Source organism: Eubalaena glacialis, chromosome 3 (assembly GCF_028564815.1).
Source record: "Eubalaena glacialis isolate mEubGla1 chromosome 3, mEubGla1.1.hap2.+ XY, whole genome shotgun sequence".
Lineage (NCBI taxonomy): Eukaryota > Metazoa > Chordata > Mammalia > Artiodactyla > Balaenidae > Eubalaena > Eubalaena glacialis.
Genome location: NC_083718.1, coordinates 65504303 through 65527646, shown reverse-complemented (window position 1 = coordinate 65527646; position 23344 = coordinate 65504303). Strand labels below are relative to the sequence as shown.

At 48.3% G+C, this 23344-nt stretch overlaps 1 protein-coding gene across 2 annotated transcripts in view; it reads left to right on the top strand.

Annotated features, from left to right (window-relative positions):
* The first annotated feature begins 1527 nt into the window (after positions 1 to 1527).
* RCSD1 (RCSD domain containing 1) overlaps positions 1528 to 23344 on the top strand; it is a 65745-nt gene continuing 43928 nt past the window's right edge. For both annotated transcript variants that reach the window (XM_061185763.1, XM_061185761.1), the window contains exon 1: positions 1528 to 1611. In XM_061185763.1, coding sequence (XP_061041746.1) covers positions 1606 to 1611 — 6 coding nt within the window. In that variant the 5' untranslated portion in view covers positions 1528 to 1605. The remainder of the gene's footprint in view (positions 1612 to 23344) is intronic.

Here is a 23344-nt window from a genome sequence, read left to right as displayed (position 1 = left end):
GGGAAGAGGTCATGTTTCTAAGGCTGGTACCCAAAGAAGCAATCTAAGTGCCCGAAAGTCTGCAGGTCGTGTTGGGATAAGGAGCAGAATCAGGGCAGTTCTTTGCAGTGTGAGCAAACTCTCAGCTGGTTTCTTTGATCAGTTCCTCCATATATATCTCTCTTCACAGTGCTGGCGATCACCTGGCCCACTGTCCCTTTCCCAGGGTGAGTTGGGTCAGGGTTTGGGGTAGGGGTGGGGATGCAAGAACACTGCAGAAAGACACAGAGGCATCCCTGCCAGCCAATGCCCTTCACACTCACAGGTCCCTGAAGGCATTCCCCCTCTGCCTCTCTGCGAGCAGTGGGGGGGATCCAGAAGGGGCACCTAGAGCTGATGGCCAGTGTACGAACTGGTAGCAGAGAGAGAAGCTGCTCCAGATTCCAGTTCCCCTGTCCCTCCCATGCAGCTTTGTTATCTTCAGCCTCTTTGCTGCCCAGAGAGCTGGGATGGCCCTGGGGGAGGATTGCTATGTTGGGCCTATGGGAATCGGAAGTTCAGGATCTTGTCCTTTGTGCTATTTCTTAGAGTACACTTAGGAACAGGAAAAGGGCCCTAAGGCAACTAGAAGCTTATGGGGGCTGAAATTCCACAAAATGGAAGGCATCAATCGTTCAGGGTGAGAGAAAGATAGACTGCTACAGGGAGCTTGGAAAACTCTGCTTGGATTACTTGTTTTTCTCCTCCTCCTCCTCTTCCTGATACATAGATGAGAGATGGTAGATTGAGAGTGGTTTCCTGAAAATCTGAGACTGCGAGGTGGAGAGGAAAAGAGATGGCAGAGGTGAAGGTGGTCGACGCCGTCCAACACTGAGCATTGAATGCACTGTCTGAACAGCCCCTGTTGGGGGGGATGGTGCGGGGGGCAGTGGGAGAACAACGTATCAATCAGGGAGGGTTCTCACTCTCCGGCCAGGAACGCCAGGAAAACTAGGTATGCTGTGAGTGCAATTTTTCTTTAAATGAGGAAAGACGAGGGGGGGGGGTAGGAATGTATATAAAAAAAGTAAATAGAAAAGAGGGGAGGTAAAAAGAATGAAAGAACGACTCTAACCTTTAGGGCAAGAAAAATGAAAGGAGGCATGTTAAAGGAGGAAGAGGTTAAGAAGGACTGACACTGAGGCAACGACCAGGGTCTTGGAGAAACTAAGAGAGAAAGAGGGGCCAGGCGGCTGTCCCATCCCCATGTTTGGGCAGATTAATGGAGTCGTGGCTCCCTCGCTTGCGTCCTGCCCCGGGAGGGGACAGTATCTGTTTAGATTTGTGTCTAAATTTAAACCCTGATTGCCGGCCTCCTTGCCCCTCCCTCCCCCTCCTCCCCCTCCCTCCTCCTCCTCCCGCTCCTCCACCTCCTCCCCCTCCTCCTCCTCCTTCCTCGTTCTCTAGCGCAAGGCGCGGGCGGCCGGGGCAGTCCCGCAGCCAGCGAGCCGGGCGCGCAGCCGCCCACTTGCGCTGTGCCCGCCGCAGCCGAACCCGGCCCCGGCGGGAGCCGAACGGAGAGCGGGGATCGCGAGCCCCGGCCAGAGCGAGCGCACGCGGCCGCCGCCGAGTCGGCACCTGGAGGACATGGAGGTAAAGGAGCCGGTGGCGCGCGGGCGGGGCGGCGAGCGGGGCCGGGATCCGAACGGGGAGCCGGGAGCGCCGGGCTCATTGCTGCCGCCCCGGGAGCACGGCGAATGCCCGCCGCTCCCACGCCTCCTGGCCAACTCCGGAGGCTCGCCCCTAGTCCTACCTAGGGGACCCCTCTGAGCAGGCAGGGGGTTGGCGGGGGAAGACCTCAGGGAGAGGGGAGGGGCCTTTCTAGAGATCCAGGTATTTTGCTTAGGGACTTAAATGCTTCAGAAAAAAAAAAAGTGCTGTAAACTTTGTAAATGGGCAAACGTGTGAGCAGAAACTCTCAAGAAAGCAGAAGCCGCTGGATCTGAAGATATGGGTATTGAAAGAGAAACAGAACTGTTAACGTGAGGCACTTTTTTTGGCCAGTCCGTTGGCTTCCCTTTTCGATGAAAATTGGATTTGGAGTCCGGTCGCCCTCTTGCTTCTCAAGTCCCGCTTCTGTCTGTCACATCTTCTTTCAGAACTTTCTGAAAAGCTCCCCTCGTGGGCAAATGGCGCTTCTTCTGATCAGACTTCAGACTCCCCTGTATGTCCCTGCGTGCACGGGAGTGTGCTGGCCACATATCTGTGGGGGGCTCCAGGGTGAAGCCCACCACTGCCCGGCCTGGGATTTTCCTGGGACCGCTCCAGTGGGATCCAGGAACCACCCTCCAGTGGAGGAGTGGCTGGGTGTATTCCCCTCCGCCCTGCCTTCTCCACATCCTGAGGCTTCCCCAGATTTTCCCCTTGAAACTGAGGCCTGACATTTAGCCCTAAGCCAGTCTTAGCCAGTCTTGGGCTTGCTTTTGAAAAGAAGAAAAGAGAAGGTGTGAATGTTACCTAGCTTTCAAGGTGATTCCCACCCTTTTCAAAAGCTGAACTGCTGCTCCCAAGGCTGTGGTCAGCGCTCTCAAGATTCACAGTCAGTTCTGCTAGCTCTTCCCCGCTCCTGGCTCTACATCAGAGCCCAGGTTGGCTCTTCTAAGTGAACCTCACTGCTTGGCCTACAAAGCGCTGTGACTTCTCTGTGAGGGCAATAGGTCTGTCCTGGGCAGTTGCATTTAGGTATCCGGCTCTACCAGTTGTCTTCAGATATCACCCTCAGGGAGGCCTTATAAAGTGCAGGGGACCGTGGGATCCACCAGAGGCTGAGATGGACCCTCTGGAAACATCTGTAAACTGGCGAAACTCCACGCAGATTAGGGCTGGGAAAGGGTGGGAGGGAAGCCCAGCAGTGGGTGTTCACAAGTCTACTCAAAGATAGCCCAGAGCGATAAGATCCTCTCTGGCTGACTACAGCTTCAGGGCAGAGGAGGGAGATGGCCCCGGGGATGCCCACGGGCTGAGTGAAGGTTCCTGAAGAAGTTGCTTTAGGAGTGGGTTTCCTCCTCTGAAAGTACAGGGTGCCTCAGGTCCCCAGGTAGAGGTACAGTGCGATTTAGGACCTGTCTAACCTCTTGCAGAAATGGATGGAAGATGAGAGCAAAGATTTAGGCTTAAAAGCAGGTTGCTTGCTGCCTGGGGGCCAAATGCAAGTTTGAACTTTGTTCTCAGAAGGCACAAGGGACTCCTTCCTAAGGTACTCTTTTCTCCCTCAGTTGAGGAAGGAACAGTGTGTGGCAGAGGCCCTGAAACTGTCGCTTAAGCAACTTCCTGTGTTTGGGGGGTGGTGAAAAGAGAAGGTCCTCCAGTGTACAAACCAAGACGTGTAGTCATTGATGGGGGATTCTACCAAGATGGAGGCATTGCTTGGCCAGCCAGGAAGCCTGTCAGTTCGCATTGAGTCTGTACAGGGCATGGATTTGCTGGTTGGCAGTGACTGCTTTTGAAGTTCTTTTGTCAAAATGCCTGGAAAAAGAACTGCAACTGCTAGCACTGGTAAAGGAAGTAAAGAGGAAACCAAGAGGCTGGAGAAGTGACGTTTCTCAGCCAGGACGTAAACTTTTCATGGTGGGACATGATATGCAGGAGTGGGATTTGGGAATTCCTGAAAAATCTCAGAGTAAAACCCTCTTTAGAGAGGTGAAACCCACTTTTGAGACATGCAGGGACCACTATATTTGGTGAGAAACTGAGTTATATTACTTCCCAGTACTAGGAATTTAAACCAGGCCAACAAGTGTTACTCAGCATTCATTCTCTAGAGCCCACTTGCCTACTGGAAGTCTTTGGGAAATCTTTTCTTTTTTTAAGTTACTTTACTGCTATCAACATCAATCATTATTTCAGCCCTCTTTAAGCCCTCTGCAATAAACAAGATAAAGATGCCTTTTAAAAGTTCACAATCCAATAGGGAAAATGAGACTTACCATTATATCTTGTCATGTATATAATTTTCAAATGCTTAAGTGCCAAAGGTATGGCAGTTGCAGACCAAAAGTTCCACAGTATTTCAGTGTTTCTGTTAAGTCTCAAAAGAAGTCATAAAAGAAAGGTAGGTGGTGAGGAGGAGAAGGCATAAGGAATGGGTGCCTGGAGAACATGCCAGCTTTGTGTAGGAAAGCAGGCCAGTTGGCTGGCGAGGAAAGTGGGGAAGCAGAGAGAGAAAAAAATGAAAGTAATAAGATAAAAACCACAGGGCCTCTGAGTATAGCGGATGCTGGCCAAGTGGGTGAGTGGGAGCTGGAATTCAAGCCATCTGGAAGAAAGGGTTACTTTTTCTTTGTAAAAAGTCTCCTTGCCTAGCTGTGCCCCAAAGGGGGCCTTTTTCTAATTTAGACAGAGGCCAGCTGCAGCCCTCAAAGGCCAGATAGTGAATGGCCCTGGATTCTGCTCCATGGACAGTAGGAAATTGAGTGGTGTTGAGTAAGATGGCAGCCACCATGTAGCAGGGATGATGTGGCAGAAACACCAATGTGTAGAGTGAGCAAGGAAACCAGACTCAGGAGCTTCTCTGAGAGTCCAGGCGTATTCTGACTTTGAGAGAGAGCAAGAATGGAAAAGATGGAAGAGTAAAGGCCACGTGTTATAAGAGACACCAGAAATGACTTCTGTGTTTGAGCTTGCCAGGGTGCCCAGATGAGTAGAGTTCTCTAAGATGCCAAGGAGAATGGCAGTATTGTTTTTATGCTTCTGTAAGCCTTTTGTAGGCAGGGACTGTCTTATTGGTCTTTAGGTCTCCAGAGATTTGCACAGTGCCTAGATAATCATATAATTTCTCGAGAAGAGCTTGCTTGATAAACGAATTGACAGAAACAGGGAACTCTTCCCCTCTCAGCCTGCAGCTCGAATATCTCTACCTTGGGAACCTTCACAGATGCCCTCAGACTCTACAGCACTCTCGGGACTTTTTTCAAACTGAATTAGAGTACCAGGCAGAACTGTAACTGTCTGCTTACCTGGCTCTCTCCCTGGAAAATTCCTTGAGGACAGGGGCCATATCTTATATATCTAGGGCCTGATGGCACTCAAATGCTTGTTGAATGAGTAAATAAACGGTTGAAGATGGGAGAAAGATCAGATTTTTTTTTTTTTTAAAACAAGGTTTAGATATGTTAGTTTTGATTGTTCTAAGCAGGAATGTCCAGCACTCCATGAGAAGTACAGACCTCTTATGATGAAAATATGATTCTTCTCTAGAAGAGATAATAGGTGAAGTTACTCTGGATAGGAACCCAGAAGGGAGAAATGTATAATAAAGAAAGAGCTGGAGACTTCGGACATCAAAATTAAACTAATATTCTTGGTTGCTTAAATATAAATTGTAGGCAGTACCAAATAGCCTGAGAGTGCTTGAAAAAGTTTAATTTTCCACTGAACAAGTAATGAATTTCTAATTTAGATGAAGACAGTTAAGGCGCCCTTTTCCTTAAGGTAACTCCAAGTCCCTTCCAGATATTATTTGTCATTCATCCATTTGTTCAGTGTTTATTGAGCATTTATTATGTACTAGATCTTGTGCAGTAAATGTTAATTAAATATTGGGCTATCATGTCTTTTCATCCTCACAGACTATCAGTATTACTGATGATGGGTCTGTGTGTATGTGTACATACTGGTACATATAATGTGTTCATTTGGTAACCTACTTTTTCAATGATATCTTTTTACTTCTTTATATATATATTTTTTTTTTGGCTGCGCCAGGAAGCTCAGAGTCCTAACCACTGGACCGCCAGGGAATTCCCATACTTCATTAAATATTTTCTACCACAATTTCACCCAACAGCCTTTGCTGGTTCTGGACCCAGCCTCTCACTGAGCCATATGTTGGCTGCTGGCTGGAGCCTATGGGTCATAATTAGGGATTGCTTGGCCTCTGGGAGCTGGAGCTTGGCTGGTGGACTTGCAGGCCTGGCCAAATACCCCGCACATTCCTGTCTGGCTCCCACTCTTTGGGACCCTCAAAGTACCACCAGCTTCCACTTAACAGGCACTTGCATTCACTGGACCGCAATGACAGGGGGAAGTTTGGGTAGGCAGACTGGAAGGGCCCAGGCGCTATCGCAGGAGGGGGTGAGCGTGCATTCCTGGAGCGGAGTCAGGTTTCAGAGCCTGATCCGCAGCGTGGCTGCTCACAGCCAGGCGAGCCAGAGTCTGGCGAGCGCGGTTCCGTGGGAAATCTGAACACTGGAGGCTCAGCAGCCCGGTAATCTTATCAGGGCCTCAAGAGAACGTTTCGGTTCCAGGGAAATCTGAAGGCAGATCTGCCTTCCTAAAGTAATAGTTTTGGGTTTGCAGAGTCAGCTTGACCACCTCTACTCAACTCATTAGAATCTGAACATCTCAGAGCTCTGGTGGAATGAAACGATCTCTAACTGCCATACTGTAAAGGAGAAAACAAGACGCAGAGACTGAGGCTGCCTGGGGATTTAGGCACCACTGGACCTTTGGAAAGCCAACAGCTTGCAATTTTTCTCTCACCTGGGGAAGAGTAGTTCAGCCTAAACCTTAAGAGGTAGAATGGTCAGTTTCATCACAAAATCAATATCCACCTTATGTTTGGCCTTCAGAGAGTTATGTAGAAGTTTTTAATCTCTCTCTGCAGAAGAAGATACAATGAAACTGCTAATACAGTACTAAGGCTTGGTCACCAGCATCAGTATTATTGTTCTAGGGCCCTACAGGAGCTCATCTCCCCAGTGGATCTACCTGAGTCAGACCAGGGGGGACACTGCCCTCATACCGTGGTCTTTTGGGGAGTGAGCTCCCCATCTATTTCCTTTTGGGTTTCCTGAATATCTATCTCCTGGGCATTGTGGGAAATGACTGCTGAGCCTCTGAGGCTCACCTGTAAAGTCTCACTTGCATGGGTCAAATCTTATCTTGAGGGAAGGGGCTCCAACCTCTACAATTGCAAGCTCTGGTGCCTCCATAGGAGAGGTGAGATGGGCATTCAGGGCCTTTACCTCTCTAAGAGACCCTCCTGAGATGCCATCAGAGCCCATCCTTAATGGAGAGTGTTGTGGACCCCAGGCTGGAAGCACTGAGAAGTTCCAGACCTTGGAACTGGACATTCTTTCCAGCCAAGATGTCCCCAGCCCTTCATTTTGAACCTGCTTGTAACCATATCAGGGCCACCTTCTTGGCCTTGGGGTAGCAATCACAACTCTCTCCTAAGCTGGATCTTCCATAATCAATTGATAGCAAGTCATAGGACACCACACACTAGCTCTTTAATTAGGTCCAACAGACATGCATTGAGGCCGTACTGCCTGGCAGGCAGTGGAGATACGTGGCAGGCAGTGGAGATACGAAGATGAATGTTTCACACTGCTGGTCTCTGAAGAGCTCAGGTCAAAGAAGGGGGGCAACCACCTACAGGCGTGTGGAGAACAGGAGTTTGAGTTCATGTGGACAGAGGAGAGGTGTCATACCCAGCCTGGGGTTCAGGGGGCTTCCTGTGAGAGATGTTTCTAAGTGGAGTCTGGAGGGATGCGTAGGAGTTGATCAAGTGCAGAAATTTGGGAAGAGCCTTCCAGTCAGAGGGAATGACGAGCAAAGCACTGATGCTAGCAACAATATGGTATGAGTTACAAGCGGTTTGTTTCTGGAGGATAAAGCAAGATAAAGGTACTTGAAGTTGGGGGACTAGATGAGGGATAAGAGAAATATAAGTTACAGCTCCTGCCATAAAAGGAGCTCTCTTCTATTTGGGGAAACAAGATATAAACATATGACACAACAGAAGAAAATACAAGATTGTATCTTGATAAGCTCTCAGGTGTGTGGGAGTTCAAAGTCAGCTTCTGTAATGGAAGCTAGAGAAAACTTGCTTCCTGTGCTGGGGATTCCCCCTACAAGTGTGGCTCTTCCCAGGCCCCCTGGCAGCCCTGGTGATGCACAGCTAACAGGGGATCTCAACCCAGTGATTAGCACACTCGGCCTGGAACCTGCACCTAAAAGCTTTTGCTGAGGATATCTAATTTGAAATAGGCTCCAGGCCCAAGGGAATGCCTTTGGTCACCCCCCCCCCCCAAGGCCCTCTTGCCTTCTCTGACAGAAAGAGGCCTCTGGGAATAAACCACATTCACACAAAAAATCTCCTCTTTCAGTTCACACCTCCACCTGCAGCCCCACTCATTCCTCCCGCTGTGATCACACATCCTGTGCATGCTCCAAGAAGCCAGCATTTCTCCTTTTTGTCCAAAGGCAGCACAGGGACAAGCTGAGGTGGGCCCAGCAGCAGCAGCCAACCACGTGCATCAGCCTGGGCTGGGCCCAGCGAAACAGTGCAACAGAAATGAGAAGCTGAGCCTTGTGGCTGCTATTACACAACCCAAGCACCCACACCAGAGGTCACAGAGAATTTGTATCTCTCAACATGCCATAGAGGGCTTCCAGCTTCCTTAGGGCCTCCCTGCTAGACCCTTACCCTCCATAGTTCATTCCAAGCACATGAGCCAGATGGACAGTTCTCCCACCTTGATGGGGCCACGCCCCCCCCCTCCCCGCCTCCCGCCTCCGTCTCTGAAATACATTTCCAGGCTTCAGGCTCCTGGCTTGTCTTGCTTTCGAGATATGTTTTGATGGATAATGGGAAATCCATTTCTGAGCATCCATACTGATGTCAGTGTGGGAGAAACCTAAAGCTTGCTGCATGGTAATCACTACCACTTGTTGAATGCCTACTTATATACAGAAGTTTTGCATAAGTTTATCTTTTTAATCCTCATAAAGTCCTATTCCATCTGTTTTCTCTTTTTTTTTTAAGGGTTTTTTTTGAAAAATTTATTTGATTTATTTGATTTTTGGCTGCGTTGGGTCTTCGTTGCTGCGCGCGGGCTTTATCTAGTTGTGGCGAGCAGGGGGCTGCTCTTCATTGCGGTGCGCAGGCTTCTCATTGCGGTGGCTTCTCTTGTTGCGGAGCAGGGGCTCTAGGTGCACAGGCTTCAGTAATTGTAGCACATGGGCTCAGTAGTTGTGGCTCGCGGGCTCTAGAGCACAGGCTCAGTAGTTGTAGCATGCGGGCTCAGTAGTTGTGGCACATGAGCTTAGTTGCTCTGCGGCATGTGGGATCTTCCTGGACGAGGGCTTGAACCCGTGTCCCCTGCATTGGCAGGCGGATTCTTAACCACTGCGCCACCAGGGAAGCCCCTTTATCATTGTTTTAAGCAACAAGTGCCAAGAGATCCGGAGCTAAGTCTGGGAGGGCCCCACCCCACCAGGGGCAGTACTACACCCTGTCCTACTAGCCTTCCTTTCTGTGATGCCCTCAAGGGGTCTCTCTGGAGGAGTCCTTGGCCCCTGCTGCCTAGTCATGCCTGAATCCCCTCACAAAAGCCTGAATTGAAGTACTTGGGAGGAGAGGAACAAGGATGATTCCAAGCCCTTGTGGAAATGCATGGGAGACTCAGAGGGATCCCAATGCTCCAGGCTACTATAGACTGAATGCCAAAGTGCTGCCCAGATGGGCATCTAAAACCAGTGGAGTTGGCAGATGCATGAGTTTTCTAGGACTGCCATAACACATGACCACAAATGAGGCCACAGAAATCTATTCTCTCACAGTTCTGGAGACCAGATATCTGAAATCAAGGTGTCACAGGAGACCCTAGGGGAGAATCCATTCCATACCTCCTATAGCTCCTGGTGATTGCGGCTTTCTTGGCTTGTGGCCACTCTAGTCTTTGCCTCTTGTTCACTTCACCTGCTCTGTGAGTCTCTCATAGGGACATGTGTCATTGGATTTAGGACCCACACTGATAAGCCAGGATGATTTCCTCATCTCAAAATCCTTAGCTACATCTACAAAGATCCTTTTATTAAATAAGGTAACATTTACAGATTCCAGAGACTGGGAAGTGATCATATCTTTTTGGGGGCCACCATTTAGCTCATGACAGCAGACAACGTGCTGTCCATTATAGGCGCAGGGGACTTGAGGCTTGGTAGGGTCAATCCTTGGTTATTGCCAGGTTACATTGTGACACTCCTCCCCCTACTGCCCTGGGGGTGAATAATCCATGAATATTCATTGATTACTGTTGTGTGAATAATTTCCTGTCTCTGGGGTAGCCCACATACACCCTTATTGGCATGGGTCACAGCCACAGTCCTTTCTGTTCAGAACCACAGTTGGGAGAGGAGGCCTGCGGGGCACTGTGGAGTCTTTCCATGTGGCTATGAAGATCATCTCCCCCTGTTCTGATCCCTTTCCCATGAGATAACTATGGTGTCAGCAGGCTGGGAAGAGCTACTTAAGATTATCTGGGATCAGGACTTCCCTGGTGGTCCAGTGGTTAAGACTCCGCCTTCCAATGCAGGGTGTGTGGGTTCAATCCCTGGCCAGCGAACTAAGATCCCACATGCCTTGGGGTGTGACCAAAAAAAAAAAAGATTATCTGGGATCATCTCCACCTTCAAAGAAGATTGTGCCTATCAAGATTATAGAATTACATTTTATGTGATCTCATTTGATATTCTGTGATCAAGTACCTTATTCATGCATTCTTCATTCATTTAAGAACGTGTACTGAGCAGCTACCAAATGAGAATTTATAAGACACAGTACCTGTTCTCAAGATCCATACAGTCTGGAGGAAGAGAGCAGGGCAGAAATGGAAGCAATGATTGCAGAACAATGTGACTGGCTCTGTAAAGGCAGTGTGTAAGCAGTCCAACTGGACAAGTGAGGACAGGTGATTGCAGCGGTCCAGGCAGGCTAGTGTCACGGTAAAACAATTCCATAGTCTTACTTGTTGAAAACAATGAAGGCTTATTTCTCACTCTGTGGAGGGTTGGCTGGGGGCTCTGCTGCATGTCATTGTCGTCCTCCCTGTGGGACCCAGGTTGACAGAGCAGCGACCATATGGAACATTGTCAGTTATCATAGCAGAGGGAGGGAGGGTTCCAAAGGACTTGCCCCAGCCGTGGCTCTGGCCTGGAAGGGTTGGAACTAGCTACATCAACTCGACCACAGGGATGAGGAAGTGCAATCCTCCCACATGCCCCACATGATGAGAGCTAGATACGTTTCGTGAACATCCTTTGGGTCCTGGTGGAATCTTAGAAGACTTCACAGAGCAGATGATCTTTGAGTTGGTCTGGAAGTAAGACTTGTGTTTTTCAGGCGGACAAAGGTGTGAAGGCTGAGGAAGAAAGCATTTATCTGTGCCACTCCGGGCTCACTCACTTGAGACTTAACACAATTCTCATGGTAGGAGATGTTCTTCCTGATTAAAACGAAAGCTGCGGGCTTCCCTGGTGGCGCAGTGGTTGAGAATCTGCCTGCTAGTGCAGGGGACATGGGTTCGAGCCCTGGTCTGGGAAGATCCCACATGCCGTGGAGCAACTAGGCCCGTGAGCCACAACTACTGAGCCTGCGCGTCTGGAGCCTGTGCTCCGCAACAAGAGAGGCCGCGACAGTGAGAGGCCCGCGCACCGCGATGAAGAGTGGCCCCCGCTTGCCACAACTAGAGAAAGCCCTCGCACAAAAAAACGAAGACCCAACACAGCCAAAAATAAATAAATATAAATTAATTAATAAAAATAAATAAATTAATTAATTAAAAAAAACAAACAAACGAAAGCTGCTTTGCAAGCACAAAAAAAGTTTTTAGTGATTTCAGTTATTCTTCATGCTTTGAGATGTGATAAGGAGGGGCAGGTAGATTTGAAAGAGAAGTCAGAGGATGAATAGAATATATACCCCATTTCTATAGGTAAAAATATCAATGAAATAGACATGAGCCATTAGGTGCAGCTGTTTAAAATGTTTCTCAAATATCTTAGCCCCAGAACAGCCAATACCATAGACCATGCCATCAAGAGAGACAGCTTACAGGCATCCTTTTTGATTTGGAAGTGCTCCCCCATAGTGAATAGGGAATCTATGCCTTTTTCTACATGTAGTTATATAACACTCGGAATTGCCTTTTTTCCCCTATAAGCCTGTAAATAAGCCCTGCCCTTGGTGCCTAAGGAAGGCGTTAGTGAAAGTCAACTTGTGAATAACATGGACATTAGGCAATGGAATTTGAAGGAAATGGAAACACCAGGCTGCCTTCTGCCCTCTGTCCTTTTTAGGTTTCCTTTGTTGGTTGATTGCATCTGGGATAGGCCAAGGGGGTTGCTGTGTAGAGAGATAAACCATGAGACCTGAGTTTCAGGTCCAGAGTCAGTGACTAGCCTTAGGGTTCTGGTTGGTCCCTCCATCTGTAAAACTGGTATCTGCTTTCCCTACCTTATAGGGCTATTTTGAAAAGGAAGTAAGATCATGCATCATAAATAAGATACTTTTTAAAATTTTTATTTATTTTATTTATTATTTTTGGTTGCATTGGGTGTTTGTTGCTGTGTGCGGGCTTTCTCTAGTTGCTGCGAGCGGGGGCTACTCTTCATTGCGGTGCGCAGGCTTCTCATTGCCGTGGCTTCTCTTGTTGTGGAGCATGGGCTCTAGGTGCATGGGCTTCAGTAGTTGTGGCACACAGGCTCAGTAGTTGTGGCTCACGGGCTCTAGAGTGCATGCTCAGTAGTTGTGGCGCACGGGCTTAGTTGCTCCGTGGCATGTGGGATGTTCCCGGACCAGGCCTCAAACTGTGTCCCCTGCATTGTCAGGCGGGTTCTTAACCACTGCGCCACCAGGGAAGCCCAAGATACTTTTATAAAGTACTTTAAGGTACTTTATGAAAGTACCTTAGAAAGGTAAAATATCCCATAAAGTCATGGTGGTATGATTATTAATATCTATTAAATGGATATTGTGCAAAACTGTGACAACCCTGAGGGTGTCTTCTGTAAGAAAGCTCTGGTGTTCTCTTTGCCTAATAGAAGGTGGCAGAGGGAGTGCAAAGAAGGTGATGTTGGAGAATATGAACAAAGCTAAGACTTCCATTATGGACCAAAAAGGACACACAAAAGAGGCTTTGATTTGTGCAGTGGTGATAAGGAAAATACTTTACAATTCTGCCATGCTTTTTTGTCAAAGCACTTTCCCATATCTCTTAATTTAAAGCTCTAAAAATTCCCATCGTTGGCTCTAGTATGCTACAATGAACATAGTACAGTTGAACCTTGAACAACATGGGTTTGAACTGCATGGGTCCACTTATACTTGGATTTCTTTCACTAAGTGCATCGTACTATAGTCCTACATGATCCATGGTTGGTTGAACCCATGAGTTCAGAACTTTGGATACAGAGGGTTGACTATAAAGTTATACATGGATTTTCACAGATTATTGACTTTGGGGGAAGGAGGGGGTTTCTAACCCTCTCATTGTTCAAGGGTCAACTGTATGTATCAACACACCCTTTTGAATGAACACAGGAATGCTTCATATTGCTTCATATTGCTTCAGGGCAGCACAATGTAGGGGTTAAGAGCACAGATCCAGGAGGCAGACAGCTGGATTTGAATCCTGACTTTGCCAGCTACTAGCTTGTGGCCTCTCTGTGCCTTGGTTTTCCCATCTGTAAAAATGGAAATAATAATAGTACCTACATGATTGAATTGTTGTGAGGCTTAAATGAATTAATACCAATGTACCTCAGTATCTACAGGGGATTGGTTCCAGGACCCCACCCCCCTCAGATTCTGTGGATGCTCAAGTCCTTATATAAAATGGCATGGTGTTTACATATAACCTACACACATTCTCCCATATACTTTAAATCATCTCTAGATTACTTATAATACCCAATACAATGTAAAAATGCTGTGTAAATAGTTGCTGACACGTGGCAAATTCAAGTTTTGCTTTTTGGAACTTTCTGAAAATTTTTTTCTGAGTATTTTTGACTCACAGTGGTTGAATCTAAGGATACAGAACCTGTGGATACAAAGGGCCAACTGTATTTGTGTAAAGTGTTTAGAACAGTGCCTGGCGCATATTTGATGGGATATGATTGTTGAATAAATAAAGTTTTTATAGTCATTTAAAAGAGAATGGCCTCTTTTGCTTTTGGTGCAGCTTTGACTGGGACCCAGGATGGGCTGAAGTTCTCCTCCAGCCTGAGAGTGTTGGGTGGAGGGGTGGTTAGTGCCCGCTGCGTGCTGACCTCTGCTGGTGGAGCTCTCTGGACTTCTGTATGCGGTTGGTCCTCGGAGGCAGTGCTGGAACAGTACCCACATAGGTCCAGACTAGAACCAAGGAAACAGCCCTGGGGGAGCCTTAGGCATGGAATAGCAAATCCAAGCTGCAGGCTCACAGGGCATCCAGGGCCTGCAAAAAGAAGGGAGTATTATTGGCTCAATAAATGCATTTCAAAGAAAGGGAGACAACAAGTGTATTCTGTGGTTCACCCTGGTAGAGCGGGTGAAATGAGGAGGTAGGAAAAGGGAAGAAGACAGTCCAACTGAAGTATGGCATCCCTTCCTCTTCCTCCTTCTTGCTTACATTGGTCACCCCTTCCCTGACCTGTCCTCACCTTTCACACCTGCATGGGAGTCCCCTGCGGGGGAGCTGAACAGGGTGGGATTCTGTGATTGCAAAGACAGCTGCAGGGATTGGAGACTGAGAAGCTAACCATTCAGAGCCCTTCTCAGCTGACATCAGTCTCAGCTTGACATCAATCCCGAGCTTCCTGCTGTGCTGAAGGAATTAAGTGCCTTCATATGCCAGCAAGGGTTTTCTGGTTTCTCAAATAGTCAGGGTAGCTCAACCTGCTCTGAATTCATCCTGCCAAAATAATTACTTGCAGTAAGTAATGCAAGTAAGGGGTTTTGGTAAGATGGACTCAGAGGAGGTTGAGCTACCTAACTCCTAGCGTAGCTTCACTGCACTTTTTTTTTTTTAATAAATTTATTTATTTATTTATTTTATTTTTGGCTGCGTTGAGTCTTCGTTGCTGCACACGGGCTTTCTCTAGTTGCAGAGAGCGGGGGCTCTTTGTTGCGGTGCGCAGGCTTCTCATTACGGTGGCTTCTCTTGTTGCGGAGCATGGGCTCTAGGCTCATGGGCTTCAGTAGTTGTGGCACACGGGCTTAGTTGCTCCGCAGCATGTGGGATCTTCCCAGACCAGGACTCGAACCCGTGTTCCCTGCATTGGCAGGCTGATTCTCAACCACTGCGCCACCAGGGAAGCCCAGCTTCACTACACTTTGCATCCCAGGTCCTTCCCAAGGGAAGTCTCCGAGGGCAGGCCACTGGGCTCTGTTGTTGGCCCTGGCTTGTTAAACATTTTTGTTAATGGCTTGGATGAAAAATAGAAAGAAACCAGATGACCCACAGCTGGGATAGTTAATATGATAGATGACATATTCAAGTTCAAAATGATTTATATAGGATGGTATGCCGGGGCCAAAACCAACATAACGAAATTAAACAGGGATGAACGTCAAGTCCTCTGCTTAGCTTTGGAATGTCAGGCACCAGCGTAGGACAGACCTGGCTTGGAAATACACACTCATTTGTTCAGTCAATTCCACATACATTTATCGGGCCCACTGTGTGAAAGATGCTGTCTGGATCCTCAGAGGGAGTCAGATATAAAAACAGGATCTCAATAAGCTGAAGGTTTAGTAGCGGTGCAGGGATGTGATACGATGCATCTCCAAATAAATACAGGGTGCCGGGTATGAAGTGTCATGTAAGTGACAAGACCACAGGGCTGGGGGGCTTCCTCAGAGACAGATCATGCTCAGCTGGTGCAACTGGAGAAGGCTTCATGGGAGAGGGTGAGTTCACAGTGGGCACTGAAAACCAGGAGTTTTTTTCTAAGCAGGTAGCTATAGTGAAGGGCAAAGAAGTAACAGTAGTGGGCAGCTAAGTGATAAATTGGGGGAGTGGAGAGCTATGAGTACCCTCAGTGACCGAGTGGGCATGTGTGCACACATGTGTGCGTGAGTGAAACTGCCGAAGAGAGAGGATAAAACTGCACTGTGCACAGACCAGAAAGACAGTGTTGATAACGTGGGCTTTCTTCAGTGGGTACTGAGGGTCCTTGAAAAGGGGGGCTTCCGGGATCAAAGGAGTGCTGGAGGCCCGTTCACCTGGCCCCAGTGTGCAGGATGAGTAGGTGGGAGACTCTAGAGGCTGGAATACCAGTTGAGAGGCTAAAGCACCAATGAGAGAGGGCCTTGAGATTGGAAAGGCAATGAAACTGTGGAATAAACTGAGGCAAGGACTCGCAGTATTTGGCATTTGGTGGGAGGCTGCCGTGGGTCTTAGGGTTAGAGAGAAAGTGATCAGAGTGACTGCATTTTCAGTCCGGAGCAAGGAGAAGAATTGGGCTGGTTTGGGTGGCGGAGAGGCTGCATTTCGGTTGAGGCCTTGACAGGACATTCAGAATTGGAAATTCAGAACTGGAGCGTGGGAGGGCACTGGGCTGAGATGGGTTCAGCAGTCATCTGCGCAGAAGTGGCCTCTGCCGCCCGAGCAGTGAGAGGCGACTGTAAAGCAAGGAGCAGGCCACGGACAATGCTGTGGGCATCCCTCACATTTGAGGAACACCAGGACGACTAAAGTTAGTGAAGGAGCAGTTTATGTGCAGAGGGCTGGGAGTTTTAGCTGACCACAAGCTTCCCGTAACCTAACCCTTTTCTTTAAAAAAAAAAAAAAAAAAAAAGGTTCAGTCTCAGGCTTTATCTCTGTATCCCACAAATGTAGGACTTAAAGTTTTTTATCCTGCCCAGATGACCTCTCCAGGACTCTCTGTGTGATCACATCTCCTTTCCCCTAACCCTCTCTCAGCTCCAGGAATGGAGGCCTCAAGGGAATGGGCCTCAGTACTTCTAGACTGTCACCTGAGGCTGGCATGTGGTAGCTGAGGTGCAGAGAAGGGAGGGAGAGGGGACAGAATTATTTGTCCATTAGGCAAAGGTCTTTTAAGTGCTTTTAGTGGCAATCAGGTCGTGGGTCCCACATCAGATTAATTTATAGATGCACAGCCACACACTGGGAAGGTCTGAATGAGGCATGTTCTTGTTATTATTTTAAAAACAATGATAAAACCACAACCAACAAAAAAATCCTTTTTTGAAAATCCTAGGACTTGGTGTTCAGGGGTTTCCCTTTAGTTTTAAAATATTACTTTATTATTAAGCTAATATTAAACATTTTAAGGTAAAATTATTAGAATTATCATCCTAACACAGCTATTTTTTTTTCTTGTTCCCTTCTGATCCTCCATTTTACCCCCTTTATCATTTAAAAAAAAAAAAACTGGGAGAAAAAGACAATACTACTTAATATAACGACTATGTCTTTATTAATTTTAGCCATATATGTAATTCTTACCAAATTATAATAAGTGTCTATACAACTCTGTACTGTATCTTTTCACCTAATGCTATTTCCAAGACAATATCCTTGTTCTGCAGAGTCACATTTTCACTTAAAATGTCTGCATGATATTCTATTACACAAATATAACATCATTTAATCATTTTTCTATTTTGGGACATGGCATTTGCTTCCCTTTTCTCCTTATTGTAAATAACATAGCTATAAACAGTACATGTATCTTTTTTTCTTCTCTTGAATTATTTCTTTGGAGGCAATTCCCAGGAGTGGAATTATTAGGCCAAAGGATATGGCTCTTGGTAAATGTTGCCAAATTAGCCCTGGGCTGCCTTCCTTCTGCGAAGGCTCACTGTACCTGGTACACAAATTGCAGGCTTAGCGAGGTGTGCCAGGAAGGGAACGTGAGGTGAGAGCGCCCCGTGGAGGCTGGTTCAGCACAGAGCCCCATCTTCCCACTGTACTCCTGTGGGTTCCCCATCCTGCCAACAGGGAGGGGGAGGGGAGGACAGGAAAGGGGTGTGGACACCCTGGGAAATGAAGCAACCATCTGGACTTCCTGCTGGAGCAGCTGCAGATAGGGGGAAATTATGTACCAGTGAGATGGGGGCAGGGCAGAGTGAGCCTGGGGTCACCCAGAACCTCACCCACCGTCAAGGATGGAAGCAGAATAGCCTGCTTGGGCTGGCCTTTAGGAAGCAATGACTCGCTCCTAGGAAATCCCTTGCTGTGGTGGGCAAGAGTGGTCTGGGTTAGGGAGGAGAAGCAATCACCCACTCACTCCCTCACTTCATAAAGATTTCAGGAGTGCCCACTGTGTAAGGTTCTCTGCTGAGAATTCTGGACACAAAAGGGAATACAACTGGGATCCTGCCCTTAGAGGGCCTGCGGTCTAGTAAGCGAATCAGAAGGATAACAGGTGATTATAATAGTTTGGTCAAGTATGCTGATAAATCTGTGCTCAGGACACAGATTTGGGTATGACCTGGGGGCAGGAAAGACTTCCCAAAGGAGGAAGGATGAGGAGGAGCTGGAGAGCTGAAGAGGGAAGAGAAGGATGTTGCAGCTGGAGGGGGTGGCAGGAGGGAGGAGAGCATTTGAAGTACAGTTGGATTTACTGGGTAGGCCATGCTTGACTCCCTAGAACTTGACCTCGGAAGCTCCAGGATTTCCACACGGAGGCCTCTGGAGACACAGTCCTGTTGCACAGGGAGTGCTTACGGGGCTAGCCTTGAAGCTGAACCTGTAGGGCAGGCACACTTCTTAACTTAAACTGGATATGTATTTGGCGTGGCTGCTGAGATTACAGGGAATGTTCAAGCTCTCAAAAGCCACCTCTTTGTGTTGCCACTTGTTTTATTCCCCAAGCTATGGGGGACGGGGGTTAGGTGATCAGATTTACATTTTAGAAAGTTCACTGTGGCTGTGGTCCCCAGAGAATGGATTTGGAGAGAGACCTTTAGGGGGCTGTTCAGTCACCTGGACTAACGACCAGGCAAGGTGGGCTTCGGAAAGGACTGGAGGCGGAGGCGGAGAGAGGAGATTGAGCGGGGACCCTTCCTCACAGGCCGAGAACTTTCTACCTAAGCCCTAGCTGAGGACTAAAAGAAGAGGCAGCACGGTTCCCAGGGGCCTGTGCGCTGATGGGGATGCCCAGGTGTGGCCATAGCATTTAAAGGGCATCAGACTTGGGCCTGGGTTTCTTGTGTCTGTAATGAAGAGCAGCTCACCTCTGCCTCCTGGGCACCTGTGCAGGTACATTGTGTATGGAGGAGAACCAGGTGAGTGTTCCAGTCTAGCTGGAAGAAGCCAGGCATGGTGGTGCAGGAATTCAGGGCTGTGGACCAAATTCCATTGCTGTGGAAATTGCTGTGCGGTCTTGAATCAATGGCACAAGATTTGGGGCTCTCACCAGGATGATAATTCTGTCCCTGCCTGGCTTACTGGGGGGATTAAATGAGTTAATGTGTTCATTTCCAAGGACTTGGAAGAGGTATAAAGGACTGGACAGATGCAAGGTGTTGTCACCTCTGTGTTTTGGAAAACACAGGGCAATATCTGGAAATAACTTGGTGCCTCAAAGAGAAGCAGGCGCTCTGGAGCGTGTGGGGCAGGGTGGGGGTGAGGGATCTGTGGGGCATGCACTCCCCTTGGGGCTCTGCTTCCTGCTCTTCTTGTGGCTTTTCTTTGAAGCTCAGAGCAGCTGTTACAGATGAGAGGCCAGGTTGGGCCCTGCCCAGATTACTGCTCAGAGGCAGAGGCCGTGTTTGAAGCTACAAAGAGGCAACCAGTGGTGTGGGCAGGACTTCCTGACTCTAGCACGTGGGTCTGTCCCTGGCCTGACACCCCAGGGGCCCACCAGGAGGCCTGGGTCCTGAGGAAAGACCTGCCGTCCACACCAGGGAGACCACTGCCCCGTCCCTCCATGCAAGAGCTCTGTTCCAGCCACAGTCAAGGGCAAAGTTCAGGAGCTATAGGGATTCCCCCTCTGTCCAGTGAACTGTTTTGAGTTTTAGAAGCAAAAGCACCAACTAACAGAGCACGGAGGGGAGAGGGCCAGAATTGCAGCCCAGCCAATGGCTCTGCTTGTGTGAAGTTAGGCAGTTTTTTCTTTTGGCTGCGCCTTGCAACACGCGGGATCTTAGGTCCTGGACCAGGGATGGAACCCGTGCCCCCTGCGTTGCAAGGGTGGAGTCTTAACCACTGGACCACCAGGGAAGTCCCTGGGCAGTTTCTGTAGTGTAGGGAAGAAGGATTCAAGGCACTTTTACCCTGACAGCATGCTGTGAGCATGCGTACACATAGCATGATGGGGCGAGGAGGGCATGGGGGCTCAGCCCCAGAGGCAGCCTCCACAGGCCAGGTGCAACGCCTGTGTTAGTCTGCTAGGGCTGCCAGAACAAAGTACCATGGGCTGGGGGGCTTAAACCCAGAAAGTTATTTTCTCACAGTTCTAGAGGCTAGAAGTCCAAGATTAAGGTGTCAGTAGGATTGTTTTCTTGGGACTTCTCCTCTTGGTTTAAGATGGGCATCTTCTCCCTGTGTCTTCACAGAGTCTTCCCTCCCTGAGTCCTAATCTCCTCATTTTACAAGGACACCAGTCACACTGGATTAGGGCCCACCCTAATGCCTCATTTAACTTATTGACCTCTTTAAACACCCTATCTGCAAATACAGTCTCCTTCTGAGGTACTGGGGGTTAGGACATCAACATATGCATTTGAGGGACACAATTCGGTATATAACAACACCCCCAGACCCAGAGCCTCACTTCCAGCTGTGAGTGAGAATGGAAAAGTTGCACTGGAGATCACCAAGCCACAGCGGCAGAAATGGAACTCAGAGGGCTCTGAACACCCCGTCTGTGGCCTTTCACTCCTTGCCTGGCTACTTCCGCCACTCCTGTCCCTCAGCCACATCCTAGAAGGAGAGCCCCAGGGCACCCTGCATTCTGCACTGGCAGTGTTGCTGCACGGCTCTCCTACTCTCCTGCTCTCCCCTGACCCCAGGCACAGCTTCCGTTACCCGCTTCTGGGTAGATAAACTCATGTCACCTCTCCTGCCAGCACAGAGTGCAACGCGATAGACTCCGACCGAGCTCTCGGCATTCTCTGTCTTGTGGAGCTTTGCTCCTGCTGGTCTCGCTGCCCCGAACTTCCCCATCCTCCTGTGAGTAGTTGCGTTACTCTGGGGCTTTTACTTCCCAGTCACTAGTCCATTTATGGGGCCAGGTCTGCCCAGCCAAGACGAAGGGGTGAGCCAAGGCAGGGGGCAGGCATGGCAGGGCCCATGGTCAGCCCTGACCCACCAGCTCCCTGTCTCCCCTCTGTTCTGAGATCACTGGGCCGGCAAGAGGAGGCTGAGCCTCTGACTGGCGTTCTCCCAGTTGTCCTGAGAGGGACCGCACTCCGCCCCCATCTCCACCCTTATCTAGAGGGTGGGCCTCAGATGCTTCCTCTCCCCCAGACAGTCACCAGCGCCTTTTCCCACAGGAGGGTGGTGCCCTGTTACCAGGCCCTGGGAGGAGATTTCCCCACCCCTGACTCCCATCCCTCCTCACTCTCCATTCCTCGTGGAGCCAGTGATGCCCCCCTTATCATCGGGTCTGGAGAGGATATGAGTTTAAAAGGAACCGGGCCCCTTTAAAGTTGAAACCTCACCATGGCCAGATACTAGAGTGTATTTTCAGCCAAGAGGCCTAGGTAAAGATACAAGCAGTTGTCAGACTGGAACCAGGCCTGCCCCTCCGTAGAGAGGGACCGACCAGTTGCTGCCCCAGCTGGGGGCACACATTTTCTAATGACAAAACCTGTGAACAACTTCAAAGCTGATGGACATTACGTTTTTTTCCCCCCATCTTTCCAAATTCACTTCCAGTTTTTGTCAAAGGGTATTTGTTTGTTTTTGTGTAACTCTCATCACTGTGTACAAAACGCTGTGAATTTCTCAGCCCTTTTTTTTCCTTTTTGTTCCATACATATCTCCATGTGTTAGAAAGGTTGAGTGTCATTTTTAATAGGAACATGGTATTTTATTGCCTTTATGGTCTATAATTTACTTCAACTGTTCTCTGAAATGTAATGTTCAGATGGTTTTTAAGTTTTCACCTCATGTGAATAGCAATGCTATAGATGATTTTGTATAAGCTGCATTTTTCTTTATTTCCTTAACATATATTCTAAAAATAGAACAAAGCATTTTCAAGCTCTTGTTACATAGTCCCAGATTATTGTCTTGAGAGGGCAGAATTAATCAGTGTGTAATGCTAACAGCAGTTTTTAAGGGAACAGTTTTCCCCATAATCCTGGCAGCTCTGGCTTTTTATTATTATAACATTTTGCCAATCTGATAGTTGTGTACTGCTACCTTAAAGCTAATTTGCATTTTAGTATTGACTATCAATGTCCTGTGTCTTCCCAAATGACAACTTTGGGTCAGTATTTTCTCCCCATGCTTTGGAAGTTTATCTTCTTTGATGCTTTCTGGTGTTCATTTTACACAGATTTCACATGCATAAATACGTTGTGTGATTTCACTTAGCAAGCCTCTCCCTGGCAGGCTTTGTCTCCACTAAGTCTTCTTTAGATCAAGGCCGTGGTTCTCAACCCTGGATGCATGTTAGAGTCCCGTGGAGGGAGTTTCTAAAATACAGGACCTGGGGTCCCTTTGGAAATAAAGGAGAGGAGCTGAGCAGACTGCTGGTCTCATCTAACAGATGGAGATCCCAAGGCCCAGAGACTTGATCCAGAAGCCAGAGCCTCAATCTTTTACAATGGCTGGTGTCTTTAAACCAATAAATATTTATTGCACACGTACTATATGCCAGCCACTCTGCTAGGAATAGGGGAAAGTCGAGATAAAGGCTGTGGCACGTGCCTTCAAGGGGCTCATACTCTGCTGAGGGGGACAGACAGCTCAATGTAGCAAGGGAACTGCTACGAGAGAAGTTTGCATGGCTGGCTGTGATGACACAACCCAGGGGAGAGGTCCATGAAGGCTTTTGGGAGGACGTAGCAAGAAGATGGGTCTTGGATGAAGAAGAAGAGCTATCCAGGTGGCAGGAATAAGGATGAAGGCATCTGAGGTAGAGCAACAGCATGTGTAAAGACATAGAGGCATGGAAATGCATAGTGTGTTTAGAGGGCTGCAGAGAGGTTCACGGCGGGAAGAGTGGGATGTGGAGTTGGACTGCCAGGGTTGGAATCCCAGGTCCACCGCAGCTTTGTCAGCTTGGGCAACTCATTTAGCCTCTCTAAGCTCTGATTCCTCCATCTGCATTGTGACAATCATAATACCTGGCTGGTTGGTGGTAGATCCAATCAGCATCTTTTTTAAGCACTGAACATAGTGTTTGGCACATGGTAAATGTTCAGTAAGTGTTGGCTGTTCTTATTGAGAAAAATTATTATCTTCTAGGGAGGAAAGATGGACAGGAGCCTTCCATTCTATATACTAAGAGGTACTCTATAGTAGGTAAGCCAAGCAAAGATGGTCAGACAGATTTTAGACAGATTGTTTGGGCAGCAGAGGGGAGAATGGACAAGAGGAAGGAGAGCAGAGGCAAAGAGACCAGTTAGGTGACCACA